This window comes from Eucalyptus grandis, chromosome 7 (genome assembly GCF_016545825.1).
Source record: "Eucalyptus grandis isolate ANBG69807.140 chromosome 7, ASM1654582v1, whole genome shotgun sequence".
NCBI classification, from domain to species: domain Eukaryota; kingdom Viridiplantae; phylum Streptophyta; class Magnoliopsida; order Myrtales; family Myrtaceae; genus Eucalyptus; species Eucalyptus grandis.
The window spans coordinates 13,979,357-13,994,452 of NC_052618.1; the positions used below are offsets into that span (position 1 = coordinate 13,979,357).

General features: G+C 40.6%; 1 protein-coding gene across 2 annotated transcripts; it reads left to right on the top strand.

The window, feature by feature from the left end:
- Positions 1–3,988: 3,988 nt before the first annotated feature.
- LOC104452805 lies at positions 3,989–11,677 on the top strand. 2 transcript variants are annotated; one of them, XR_005553027.1, is made up of 5 exons: positions 3,989–4,165; positions 8,416–9,736; positions 9,869–9,922; positions 10,214–10,354; positions 10,877–11,677. XR_005553027.1 is itself a non-coding variant. In XM_039317103.1 (4 exons), exons 2-4 carry the CDS (start codon positions 9,358–9,360, stop codon positions 10,885–10,887), a joined length of 444 nt encoding a protein of 147 aa, XP_039173037.1. In that variant the 5' UTR covers positions 3,989–4,165; positions 8,416–9,357; the 3' UTR covers positions 10,888–11,677. The 2 variants fall into 2 exon arrangements, 1 of the variants encoding a protein (XP_039173037.1); XM_039317103.1 differs by lacking the exon at positions 10,214–10,354.
- Positions 11,678–15,096: the final 3,419 nt, after the last annotated feature.

Sequence of the window (15,096 nt, forward strand, 5' to 3'; positions counted from 1 at the left end):
GCTTGTGTGGTTTTCACCAAAGCTCATCATACTTACAATAGGCAAATAAAAGAAATGGAATGAATCTAGCATCAATCCAAGAAAAGTGAAACTGCCATACTATTCCATTTGAACTAGAAAAGACAAGCTATCAAATTTGAAGGATAATATATTACTGAAGCACTCCGACAATATATTTCCAGCCTACACTCCAAAAGCCACGAACCGAGATGTTCAATCAAATTCTACATACAATAGGCAAATAAAAGAAATGGAATGAATCTAGCATCACTCGAAAGTGAATCAACAAACTTCAAATTCCAAGACCTCAAATTCTCATTAGAATTTGCTAAGAAACCCTATAGGAAGAGGAAGGGGGAGAAGTGGTGTGGTGAAAAGCGGTGGAACGGCACGGTGGCGTTGCCGTGCTGTCTCCGAAAGTTTTCAGCTCAACCTTCAAAGACAGGCAAAATGGCCTCAAAAGATTGCATAAGATTGCATAACGCTCCTTCAGCGGTTTTAAAATCAACTAAAAACGGTGGCAAGGAAGGGACAACAACAATTTTGCTTCAGCAGTAGGCAAAGGAAGAAGCAAACGGTAGAAATCTAATTCATGCATTTTTTTTAATCAATTGCAAATTTTGGACAAGAATTTCGGTCTGTCGGAAGAAGTCGGCTAATAAAAATCTGATTGGCCGGCGAACTCAGCCCCTTAATTGAGATTATCTTAATTACTTATTTGAAGGAAAAAAATCAATTCTACCTATTTAATCATAAGCATGGAATAAATGCGATTTTTTTATTGAAAGAAATGTTTTTAAACAGGTCAATCTATCGACCCCAGCAATTTGTGACCATATCCAAGACTCTCTCTCTCTATCATCATCTCCGTCCTCCCTCGACCCCTTCGTCTTCCGCCTCCATCGCTACGTCGCCCGGTCACTGCAGCACCAATGCCTCCCCTCTCGGCTCATCACCCACAGGCTCCGCTGCATCTACGCCGACCGCATCCGCACCCCGAACCTCGCTCCGGCGCCGTCTTTGTCTCCTCCGACTCCCGCGAGGTTCTGCTTGTGGTGCGTTCCGAGCTCCGCTGCACCTCTCGGCGCATTTGGTGGCAGCGGCGGTGGCGGTGGCAGCGGAGTCGACGGTGACGATGGGAAGGCGAAATCGGTCGTGGATGGAGCCGAGGAGGCCTCAGGGGTATCACCTCCGATGTCATAATTCTAGACGTCGGAGTAAGCCCCCCTCTCTATATATATATATATATATATTTTATCTCGCACTTAATGTATCGTACGAGCTAACGCCTCGATTTTTTTTTCTTTTTTTTTCCTTTTTTGGTGTGCGGCCACTTGAGAGTCTCTGTTTTGTCTATGCAGGGAATTGACTGGTGAGGGATGTTCTCTTGAATATATGATTTTCCGTACTATATAAATTTTGGCTGTCCCGCTGAATGTTCACGGCCTACTCAGTGAACCCCAAAAAAGAAAAAAGAAAACAAGAAACCAGAGACACCGCTATATAAATTTATCATTTTTTCAAAGCTATTTTGGTTTATGAAATGAAAACTCAATTTTTCAGTACTTATATTTATCAATGTTGAAAATGAAAGTAAAGTATGCTCCATAATAACTGAATATTGAATACCAAATAATCCCAGTTTGTTAACTAAGCATGAGCACCTTTAATAAGTTTTTTTGCAAAATATTTAGCAAGATTCTCATTTTCAGTAAGTATCTCTTTTCTATTGAATGAATAAGTGGCCTTCCCTTGCCTAGCAATTTGGTGATTTTCTGACTTCATTAAACTTTTTAAGCTTATTTTTATTATGATAACAAAATGTGTTTAATTTTACTAATTGCTAAATATTTAAGTTTTCAAGACTTAATCAAGTTATCAAATAACCTGCAAATTTGGAAACTACTCTCCTTGGATTTACTCTTAGTAAACACCATTTTAATATATTGTAGCATAGATGTAAATTTGTTGACTATACATAAAATTTAGATGCAAACCAGTAAGTTACTGATCACCTTGACATCTAAATTCAAATATTAGATATTTTATGTTGACTTTAGTAAATTTAAATATGAAGTAGTAATTTCTTTTACAAGTAAAAAAAATGGTGAAAATAGGCGATCGGTATTTACTCTCTATATGTTAGGTCTCACTGTCATCGTGAAATATTAGATTTTAACCATGACTTTTCAATGCAATAGTAAGTATACAAACACGTTGAGTCGGGATTTTCTTCATAACATTGCTTGAGTGTGATTAACTCTTTTATATTGGGCTACCTCATTGGGTGATATACAAGAAACATTAAATATTTTCACATATCTACGAATTAAATTGAACATACATCAAAAGTCCATTAAACCACATTGAATAGATTAAAATTCAAAGATCACATCGCATATTAAATTAAAGTTCAGCTCATATTAAATAAATTAAAGTTTACGGACCATGTTGTACACTATGCCTAAGTTCGAAAATCATTGTGAAGCCCTAGGCTTATCATTGCACAACCCAAGACAAACTCATCAACTAAGTCCACTCTGCGCAGCCCATTCCCTTCAAGCCATTCAGAATTGAATTCACCAGGTCCACCCATTAATCTCAGTCAAGGCTTTGAAACTCACCTGTAACTGACTTCACGTTCAGGCCAAGAGGTTGAGAGGGAAACGGCGATTTTTTCAATTACGGTTACTGAAGGAGTTGGAGTCGCCTTTCCTCGCCGATTTAAACTCCACGCCATCACTACAGAGGACTTCCCCCGTCGCCCTCCCCACGCCTTCGGCCATCTTGTCGCCGCTGTTTCTCACCATTCCAAAGCCGTGCGCACCCCCTTGTTTCCGAGACGCCCGGGATCCCAAGGCACACTGACATCCAGTTTGAAGCTCTTCCGCATGTATATTGGATATAGGTGGAAAACGAGTATTATAAATGTAGGTAGATATCAATGACCGGGCATGATGAACGAATGAATAGAATCTAGTTTTGGCTAGAGGAAACTCGATATGCTCTAATGGCTTTGATTTTCAATATATAATATAGATAGAAATATAATTTAATAGGTTGAAATTCATAATTGATCCCTTGAATTTTCGCACTAAAATGAACGTTTGATAAGTTCTATAATAGCTAGATTGGTCTAACAACAAAAAGTAGTTTTTACATTTTCTTTTCAAGTTAATCTCTCGAGTGAGGATAATATGACAATTTAAATTTGGAGACAACATTTTAAATATTTTAATATAATTCATAGACTAAATTGAACATATATTGAAAATCTAGGGACCTAATTGTACAATACATTAGAATTTAGGGACCATATGAAATAAATTTAAAGTTAAGGGATGAATTATGCAATTTTATATAACAAAGGTAGCTTTGAGGAGGGAAGCGCAGGGATTTTAAAGCCGTCTCTTTCGGGGATCCGGAGGTGGTCTTCATCCGCGAAAACCGCCCGTAGCGTCGGTTATCGTTGATATTTCCTTCCATCACGGCGTCTAAGTTAACCGTTAACCGCAGCGGTTTTCTTCTTCGGAGGCGCCGTTTTTAAGAGAGAGAAACAGATACCGTACGCAGAGAGTGAAAGAGGCTTCGAGAGAGTGAAAAATTGATCCGTTTCTCCCCTCGCCGAGAAGTCTGATTGATCCCTGTCTCCATTGAAGCTTCGCCACCCAGCCTGAATCTTCATCGGCGACGAGTTTCCATGGCTGTCTCGGGGTTTCGCTTGGTCATCAATCGTGATTAGAACTCCGTTTCATTGAGGCGTTTCTCGGTCGTCGACAGTGCTGGTCTATCTGTGAGAAGTGGCCCGGAGTTTGTGTGACGCTTCGACAATGATCACCAGAGGTGAGGTTTTCTCAAATCTTTTTCTCCTTTTATATTTTCATCGTGCTGTTCATGTGTTGAATTATTATCTGCGACGCTGTGTGTTCGAAGATCTTCGAACGATCGGTGGTGGTCGATGGCGGTGTTGTAGTAATGGATGGTGTTCGGAGGCAACAGCCATGGCAGCGATGGTTTTCAGTAAGATTTGAACCCTGCGTGTTATTTTCTTTTTTCTGCTTTAACATTGAACAGCCACAAATACCTGCCGCCAGTGTCAATCTTACAGCCGAGACAGCAGTTATACAGCCTCTATTTGAAGCCAAGACTGTACATAACCCTCGAGGTAAGCAATTTTATTCACCATATGCTTGTTGCAGTAGAATGAGGTTTGGCTGTCATTTGAGAATATCATTGCTGCATATAACGTGCCTTTTATCACAGATTTTTTGTGTCGATTACTCCATATACTAGGTTGAAGTGTAAACTTTTATATCTCTTTGGCTTGTCACAGATACATATAAAGAGTTAGGTTTTACTCGCTTACGATGCACTTCCTTGTTAGATGGAAAAAAAAAGGCCAATGGTTACGTAACAAGGAAAGCTGTTGGGCACGACTCTAAAAGGTTTTCTTTTGAAATATTGAACTGGCCACTTTAGGAATCTTTCTTTAGTATGGAGAATCTCAGTCACGATTATAATCAAATAGTTAGAGTTGTCGCCAATACTGAAATGTTGCTAGCCCTTGAGTTGCTACATTAGTCCAACATGGTGCTTGCAATAACTATACCTTTTTTTATGTCATCGTCATTGGTCAGCCTTGGCTTCATGAATCTTTGTTGCTCATTGAGAGTAGTCCAGAAATTCTTACTGCATCCGAGCTCAACGTGGAGTTGAAATCTCTGTTGCTCATTGAGATTTGGTTACTTATTTTAGCGTGGAAATTTGGCAGTCACAATGCATGACAGGAGAGGACAAACAAATAAAACTTCATTGTTCTGACTAAACTTATGCATTATATTGATTTATCAATTTCAAACCTTGAGAACCTAGCTAGGGAAAAAGGGGCAAATTATGAAGGATAAAATATGTTGCTTTTGTTAGCCTTTCTTGTGGAAATACCATATTCGTGGCAATGGAAACTGAGTTGTGTTCCCTGATTTGACTAAACAATTTAATCTGATAGCTAGTTTTAGACTCTCAAATCCTCATTACTTATTCTTGCCGAATGCTTGTGTGACAGTCTGATTTTTCGCTTCTGTTTTCAATTGAATAATTCGGGCTTTTCGTCGACGTGCCTATAGCGCTATTCTCTGAGCTGATCACTCATGAGATAACTTGACTAATCGGGAAAGTTATTAAAGAATTTTGATGCAACAGACTTGAAAATTCGACCAGAATCGACCGCTCGACCGTGTTAGTCTACAAGGATCAGTTCGGCACAGTCGAAAATCTATCAGAAATCGGAAATAGGTCGATTCGATAGAAATAAAATTAGGATTGGGTGATTCCAACTAATTACAAATTTCTCGTCGATCGGCACTAAACCGATTTTTCTGTTGTTTTGGTACCCTGTGCTCGTAATGAAACCTCGAGATTTTTCACGACAATTGAGAGTTCCCAATGCGTCGAAAATATATATCGTGGCTCGGGAATAATCGACCACGGGTCAGTGCACCAAAAGTTCCCAAAAACTAACCGATAGTTTAAGTTGTGCTAGAAATCACATTTTGACTGAAATTAACCGAGGAAATGATGTCGATTACAAAAATTAAGAATTGTCACGTGTCACAATTCATCCCAAGGACATTGTTGCGTCTTCTCAAAATTTATGGATGATGGGAATTGCTCACGAAATATGCAAGATCAGCAAATTAAAAGAGCAAGGGAATTGCCACATTTTAAGTAGGATTTTAAGACCTCTAATGTGAAGCAATTTAAGAGGTATTATAATTGGTTACTAAGGGACTTGACCCTATTGAATTAGATGTTAGATTGGTAATTAAATAAAGAAGAGAAGTCTTCTCAAAGAAAAGAAATTCGTAGGAATCCTCTCTCCTACAACCTCACCTCAATTTTCTTGGTATTTAATGGAAATTGACTTGGAAAAGATAGGGGACCACTTGATAAGGAAAGGAACTCATTCTCCATGGGAAAAGGCTATGAGAATCACTTCAAAATTCGGATTCAGCAGTTTACGTAGATTTCCAACCTTTTCTTTCATCTCCTCTAGAAGAAACAATGTTGGAAACTTGGTGGGGCCTATGAGGGTGATGGGTGGCCAAAGTTTCCATGGAAAATTAGGTAAAAGGCTGAAGGAAACTTCAATGAAACTTCCCATCAATTTACACTCTCCTTCCCCATCCTTTTTCTTACGCATAGAAGTCTGTTTGTTGTAAGTCTACCTGCTGTATTTTACACGGCAGTTTCCATCTTTCCCTTTCTTCCTCTATTTTATTCTTTTCCTTTGTCTCTTTCAACGTACAAACCGTTGCTTTCATTTCTGCTCCCTTAAATGTGATACTTCCATTTCTGCTCCCTCTTGAACGACCAAACTCCATACTTAGTTTCCTCTACCGAAAAATTTATAAGTTTGTGTGTTGCTGTTGCCATCATACCACATCACAATCTTCTGCGGTTTCGGCTCAACACCATCACCAAGAGGATCAAGGCTGGTCTCTGTGTTGCTGTTCAACCACCAACGAGCCGCCGTTAGCTGTGTTTAGGTGAGTTGTCTTCTAAATTTGGACTAGGGGTTGAGTACCTCTATTAGGAATTTGTACAAGTTAAAAATATGTAGATGGCGTTATATATGGATAGATGTTGGTTAGGGACGTTATGATAGACATAGAAAAGCTTAGATAAGGCTTAGAGAGCAAAACAAAAGTCGCGGTGGAAGATTCGGACTAGAACAGTAGTTGATTACTAAAACAGTTTCTAGAACGTGTATGTTTTGCTAATTTTGTAGACAACTTTGTGTTGCGATTTTGAAATGATTTTGTTCTGAAGAAATGTTTTGAACATCTTAAATAATAACATATATTTTTATCTTAATTTTTAGAAATTAAAAAGATGACGATTTTAATGACGTCATCCTCGGAACAGTAATCGGACAGTTTTGTAATCCGTGACCTATTATGATTCTGAGGGCTGTTAATGACCTTTAGAAGTCGAATTTCCAATTGGTTCCTTCACAAAAGTTGTTTGTTATAACTTTTAGTTTAACATACTTAAATTTCAAGTCAAACGAAGCAGATTTCGACCCAAAAACGAACTGATTTCGATAGGTTTGGCTCTCTGGAACTGGATCCGATTTTTGTGCTGGATAGAAACAATTTCTGGGCCGAATCCAGAGGGATCTGGATCTTGGTGTCTTCATGAAAAATGTTTGTTTATATGTTTTCTAGCACGTATCCGAATTTGAGAATTTTTCGAGATCGTATGGATGACTTTCTGACTTCGAAATTGGGAGAGCGTTATTGGGCAGTTCTCTGTTAATTTGGATGAATAAGAATATATACTTGTTTTGAAGAATTCTTGCTATGAAAGTGCTCAATTGATGCTGTGGATGCTGTATATAATTGATTATTGAAATGTGACATTGGTCATATGCATTCACAACATGAGATTCCGCCACGAGCCTTTGAGGCCGGGCGATGCTCCTTCGGGAATGCCCCACGTCAACGGATGCCGGTCGCAGTGGAGGCTGGATCGATGCTCCTTAATTGGAATGCCGTCTAGATGTAGACGTTGCCGCGCTCAACGGTGTGAGGCGATGCCCGGTTATGCCGGAAGACTGTTATCTGAGCATTAACATCATTTGTGACATATGAGATGCTCGGTTTTGCCGGAAGACTGTTATCTCATTACATTGACTATGGCCCGTATGCTTACATGGATATTCACACCTTGCATATGCTTATGTTAAAGTATTCCCGTGATGTGTGAACTTGACACTGTTAGGAATATTTTATTTGATGCTAATATGCAGGAACTTGCTGGTGTTAAAAGAGTGGTAAGAAATGTGATTAGATTGCATGCTGGATGTACCCTTCACCTAATCTGGAATTAGGAGATTTACTCGCTAAGATGTGATCTCACCCCTTAGTGGGCTAACATTTTTCAGGTCCATAAATGAAGGAAGGCTAGATCGTGTACCGTTGGTCGCAGTAAAGGAGGAATAGGACTCTCGCTATCTCCTTCCAAGTGATGACGGGTTTTCCGTCAAGACTGGATGTAGGGTGACAGCTCAACCCCGAGATATTGAGAAGTATGGTATTGTAATAGTAAACCCCAGTTTTATAAATAGAAGCTTAGTTAGTGGTTAATCGAATAGCTTCACTTTTTGTATCAAACCTTGGGGATGTTAAACTGGTCTATTTACATAGATACGATAATGTTGTAGTTGTGGTTTGTGAAAAATAATATCCTACGTTTCTATCCCACTGTTTTGTTGTATGGAGATTGTTTACGTTTCCGCATGTGCAAAATAAATGAATGGGTCGGCAACAATTCCTGGGATGTTGCAAATTTAAAAATCGACCATTGAGGGATGTGCATGTGCCCGGGGTTCGGGTCGTGACAGCTTGGATGCAGGTTGCTGGTTGGATTTGAAAGAAAAATCTCTTGTTGTAGTTTTAGAGGTTAGTCGTATTGCTTTTTAAGTGGATCAGAGTCGACACTCCATGTTCATTGGCGGAACTCACCAAGTTTGGATTGATACTCCTATCTACAAAATGGTTTTGTGTCATCTATTAAAAAATTGTAGACTCTTTCAATAGAACAGTTGACAGAACAAATCTAGTATGGAAAATGTAGGGGAAGTTGTATTTCCCATTATGAGCTAGTGTGGGTCCCAAGAATTTTGTAAGTTGATCAGTCAGGTCTAGTTTAGTGAGTGTGGGCGATAACTGCTCTAGCATTGTATTTAGTTTGTATGCTTCGGATCAATTAACTCTAGAAACCTAAGGTTCTCATTTTTTCGAACATGAGATGTATCTGTGCTGAAATTTCATTTGGTATATTTATTATCTTTGATATGATTATGTGGTGATGAAGTAAGCATATTAGGTGGCCATGTTCATCTCCTTGCTCCCATCCCGTGGCTCTACTCAAACTAAGAGGCTTATAGGTAGAGTTTAGAGAGAGAAAGTGAGCTTCGATGGAGTCAACCATAACCAAGACTCTCTCCATCCTCATCTCCGTCCCCCTCAACTCCTTCGTCTTCCATCCTTCCGCTACGTTACCCGATCGCTGCATACTGCATCGCCAATGCAAGTGGGTGTTTGGCACCAATGATCGCATCACCTTTGGCATAACCCCCGGAGGGTTGAGTGAGGCTTGGTAGGAATTGGTAGCTAGAAAGTGCTGACCATTATAAGAATTTCCTTTTTATATTGAGTCAACCTTGAACTTTGTGAATTTGCTGAAGAGATTGAGAGAGGGAGGGAAGCCTTCTGGCCTGTCTCTCTATTTCTACCTCCCTCCCTCCCTCATATCAAACTGATCTTCGGCAAATTCACAAAGTTCAAGGTCCTGATGACTCAATATAAGGAAGAAATTGTTATATTGGTCAGCACTTTGCTAGCTACTAATTCATATCAGGCTTCACTCAAATCTCTGGTGGTTTATGCCAAAAGTGATACAATCATTGATGCCAAACATCCGTCTCGGCTAATCGCCCACAGGCTCCGCTGCATCTACGCCGATCGCATCCGCACCCCCGAGCCTCGCTCCGGCCTTGTCTGTCTCCCCCGGTTCCCACGAGGTTCCGCTTGCGATGCGTTCCGAGCTCCGCTGCTCCTCTCGGCAGATGTGGCGGCGGCAGAGTCGACGGTGAGGATGGAAAGGAGAAATCGGTCTTGGATGGAGCCGAGGCGGCCTCAGGGGTGTTACCTCCGATGTCATCATTCTCGACGTTGGAGTAAGCCCCCTCTCTCTCTATATATATATATCTCGCACTTTGTGTGAATGCACGAGCTAAATGTTCGATTTTTTTACTCTTTTTTTTGTGTGCGGCCACTTGAGTGTCTCTGTTTCGTCTCTGCAGGGAATGACTTGTGGGGGATGTGCAGCGAGCTTGAAGAGAATTCTGGAAAATCAAGTGAGTTCGCCATTTGCTTTTCTCTTTCTTCTAATTCGTGAAGAGTGTTTGCTATTATATTCTCTAAAGTAACTAGGATGGTCCATTTTTCACATGAAGATAAATCGTCATCAACTTGAATTGAACTTAGTGTGACAGGATATTCATCTAGTGGGTTAAGTGAAATAAGGTTCCAAATTATCCCTTATGTGGGTGGAAAGAATTGCAGGAGAAATGGCTTTCATCAATTTTTGTGCTAAGATTTGAACCGTGTGTTTTTTATTTTTCTGCTCTAACTTTGGACAGCCACAGGTATCCGCCGCAAGGGTCAATCTTACAACTGAGACAGCAATTGTATGGCCTGTTTCTGAAGCCAAGGCTATACCTAATTGGCAAAAGGAGTTGGGGATAAACACTTGCAAAACACTTAGACAAATTGTGGCTTAAGTCTAAGTAGTTTACCATTGCTTTTCTCTTTCTTGTAACTCTTGAAGAATCATCCATTTTTCTTCATGAAAAGAATCGCCATCAACTTCAATTTAACTTAGTGTGAGAAATGTCATTTTCTGGTTGTGATTTGAACCGAGCATGGTTTTCTCTTTTTTCTGCTCTAAACATTGGACAGCCACAAGTATCTGCCACCAGCGTCAATCTGACAACCTGGATAGCAGTTGTGGCCAGTATCTGAAACCAAGGATGGCAAAAAGTGTTAGGAGAAACACTTGCAGAAGACTTGACAAATTTTGCCTTATGTCTAACCCTCGACATAAGTAGTTTTATTCACCATCTGCTTGTTGCATCTGAATGAGGTTTGGCTGACATTTGTGAATATCATTGCCACATATAACGTACATTTTATCACAGATTTTCTGTGTTGATGACTCCATCTAAAAGTTGGAAGTACAAGCTCTTATATCTGTAATTATCCCTGTCATATAATACAAACTACCTCAGATAAGAATATTTTTAATGCAGGGGGTGGTTGACAAGTTCTCGGGATACTCTTGTGGATTTGGTTATGAGAAGCAAGCAATGGATGAGGCAATTGAGGAAATGAATGGACTTATCATTGAAGAAAAAGTTCAGCCTCAAGGTTCAGGTAGAGGCTGAGATGGTGATCGCAGTCGTGATTGTGGTCATGATTGTGGCTCCAGTCAGGACTCTGGTGGTGGACATGGAGGTGGAGGTGGAGAGTGCTGTAAGTGTGACAAGCCTGGGCATTGTGCAAGGGAGTGTCCTTGTGAAGGGGGCTGGGGAGGTAGGTATAGGGGGAGGGATGACAGGTATGGAGTTGGTGGTGGTGGGCACTATGGTCCTGATTGAAATGGTGATCGATCTGGAGGGCGCAATAGGGATAGTGGTACTCAAGGAGGATCAGGAAATGCTCCTATAATCAGGACCGTTCTGGTCCCTATGAACATTGTGGTACAGGGAACTTCCGTCCGGGGTAGAAAGATTACTACTGATCGCTATGCACATGATTTTTCAGTCATAGTAAAGCAGTTGATTCTGCGCTGATTGAAAAATTCTTTGCGCGTGTAGCAGAGCAATTGGAGGTACTGCTGTTACTTTCTGGAGGTGTCAACGTCCCTTCTGCTGAATCTCTTGTTTATGATTCTCTGGGTGGACAAATCTGCTTGATCAGTCTTTTGTTGTGCGAACTTTGGCTAAAAGATTCTACTGTTTAATATCCACGAATGCTTGTTTTGATGTTATGGTCTGACGGCGTTGGTTGCTTGACTTAAACAATCAAATTTGGCCTTAAGCTTTCAATGATATGATTGGTAGTGGATTCTCTTTTGCTTACATGCTTTAGCAATTTCAAATGCATCTGAGATCAATCTTGGTCGACTTCTTCATTGGCATTTGTGACTGTGGAGTGCAGACAGCTTTTTGGTGTCTAGATGGCTCTTTTGAGGATAGGGGAAGGGATTCACCAGTGGAAGTAATGCGTTTTTTCTATGCAAAAGAGAAGCTGCCTTAGAAATGAATGCTCTTATTGGCTACAAGTTTTCAGATGTCTTTCTTTTTGAAAAGGACTTAAGCGGCTAAGCTCTATGTTTTCTTATACGCATTTAGTTAGCACTCTATTAATACTGCTAAGCTCCTGGCAGGATTCTTGGCTGTTTGTGGTGTTTTGATACACGGTCACGTTGCTTTCGTGTCATATGACATGACTGTAGTCTTAAAAATGCTGGAAAGTCCTTTTGGCCTCAAGAAGCTATTCCTTTATGCAATTAACTCTGTAAAATCCTGTCTCACGTTCCCCACATGATTGCTGGTCTCTGTCTCCTCCATGTGCACGGAGCTGCTATTGTCTTAGGTTTCCTTGATAAATTTCTCTTTCAGGTGTAATGACGTCTCTTCCTAAGAATCGGCAATGTCGTAATAAACACATGGTTCTTTTCACTTCGGCAGCTTTGCGTGCATGGACTTGCATTTCTGCATTAATGATCATGTATCTTCCCCTAATTGTTTTTGAAGTTGTGCTTGCTCCATCTGAAATCGATACTGGATTTGTGCATACTTAACTATGGCTCTGTCTGACCAAAAAAAGTAAAAAAAAAAAAAACTATGGCTCTGTAAATGTTTCAAGTCATTTTAAGTTGGAGAAATCTCCCCAGCACCCCCAAAAACTTTTTGTTCTGGTTGGTATACAAAATTGTGGATTGCTGTTCCGCACGTCTCATAGTCCGAGTAATATCACCATTTCTTGCCCATTGTTCATTACAAGCCTCATTCACATCCCCAGCAGAGGCGGTTCTTGAACAGAGCAAGACTTGCCTCCGTTTCACATTCTTGAATGACCCGGGAAGGGAATTTCGAGCAACCGCGCTTCATGAGATGCAGACCTTAAAATGACTCAAAGGGGATGATACGCGGCTTCGATTTCTCCCTTACCAATTCAAGAAAGATGCCAGGATTTCCTTCGAGTGAGCTCATTGACCGCGAAATCTGGTTAATCGTATCGGGATGCGTTGTCCACGTGGGTCCCGTTCTCTCTGGCCCAGAGCGTTTTTGTCACTTACACCTCCATATACGACAAGCTTTCAGGGTGACGTTAGGATGAGCACATTCTAGCGACATGATGTTGTGAGTACCCCAAGCTTTGACTCTTCCTATATAAGAAATGCTCGAGGCAGGAGACCCACCGCCCCAGATTCGGGGGGGCCTTAGAAAGGGAGGCATCTCCGATGGGTGATCTTGGCAACACAGGCGCTGTTCCTTTGCGTGTATTCGTATTTGTCCATATGATTCATGCTATTATATCAGCGCCTGTGTTTTCAGGTCACCCCTTTGAGATGATCGCATTCTTTCCCTTCCGCATATCAATAATAGCCCTCCCAAATCAATCTCTAAAGGGTAGATGTGCATTGCCAAGAGCGGTGGGTTCCAGTGACTCTCTGTCTCGTCGAGATGAGGTGACTCACTTTCACGGTTTAATGCTGTGATTGAGGTGCTCCCAATATTCATTTTTGTGGTTGTACTTAGCTTCTTTTTCTATATTTATAATAAGAACCACTGCGCCGTTTCTTCGTCCCATTATTGCTATGGAAGTATACTACAATTAGTATATAGGCTACTTATTATCATTGAGATTTTTCGACCCTTTTTGATGGTTGCTTTCGTCGCTTCCTCTAGTCATGCTGAGTTGAGATTAAAATGCTTCGTTGGTGACATTTGGTGCTCGCGTTTTGTCGAGTCATTTTAGCTTCGTTAGCGATTCACCACAACAGAGCGCGAGTGAGGTCATAATAGCCTCTTGGACAAAGAGGTGGTCCAGGAAAAGTAATTCTCTCTAGTTCCTCATCGTCATGTGGATGATCTTGCACAGGATGCCAGTCTAATGCGGTGCAATTTTGGGTGAAAACTCGAGGCACAAGCGATGAATATGAAGAAATGGCTTTCACGTTTGAGATGTATGCCGACCCTCGCCAGCTATATGGGAGGGGATGGGCGCGCAATCCCTTGACCAGATCTGACCCTCGCCTGATCCCAAGCAAGCAAGTAGCGAGGCTGTCGGGGCCCCGCCTAGACTATGTGAGGGCCGGCCAGCGACCTTCGCTGGCCCCAATTGGAGAGGAAAAAACCTAAAGAAAAGACAGAAAAATTGTAGAATATCACTGGTTGTGTGTAGAAGTGTCGTAGAGGTAATACAAGAAAATTATCTCAAGCAACTTGAGAAACATATATATCTAATTGTAGTACAAGTATGACACTCTAATAAAATATCATCTCCAACAACTATTACAATTTCATTTTCTCACCCCACACACAAAACACTTAAGCAAACTAGCTTATATGAAGACTCGCGCAAATCTTTTATTTTTCTCTCCCTTACGGACGGGCAAGTTTCTTTCTCTCTCCAACTTGTGAAGCTGTGGCCATTGCGGCTTTTGTGTGGCTTTCTCTAAAGCTCATCGTTTTGTGGCTTGCCAAACGAATGCTTCTGATGGTCTTGTTTATAGCTGGGATAAATATCAAATTAGTTTTAAATATACTGTATATATGCCAATTTAGTTCTAAATTTTTCAATTTTCTTAATGTAGTCTTAAACATTTGCGTGAAATTTTAATGTAAATTTTTTGGTTGATTAATTGCTGATGTGACGTTCAGCCGTCCTACGTGACACTGGACAACTTTACTTGAAATAACATTCTATGGATCCCTAATTCAACGATTTCCCTTGGTAAAAAATTCAGCCGCCGTGTTAAGTTGCTTTTGAAACTCTTCAACTGCCTTATCGGCTTATTCCTTTACACAATTCAATTGTACGCCACCATCCAAAGAAGACGAGTAGGGCTGACCAGACTTGAATCCTTGCACTTCTTCAATTAAGCGCATTTGCCAATTGCAGCTTGTTTACTTTTCTAGCAACCTATATATCTGCGGAGTTCAATACAATACCTAGGTTTATTTACAATCGCATAGTCATAATATGATAATGTGGACTCTGTTGTCATTAATCAATGATTCGTCCGGAACTATTCAAGACGTAAAATCTACTTTCCATGTTAATATGGGTGTAAAAGTAAAATTTTTGAAGTAAATTCTCCTTCACCATTGTAGACTTTGCTCTCTTTTCAGTCTAGGAACTATTCAAACGCATAATGTTCCACGTTACACACGAAACTTTTAGCTAGAACAATCTACAAGATCTAGCAGGTGCAATAGGGATAAGTGGTACTCGAGGA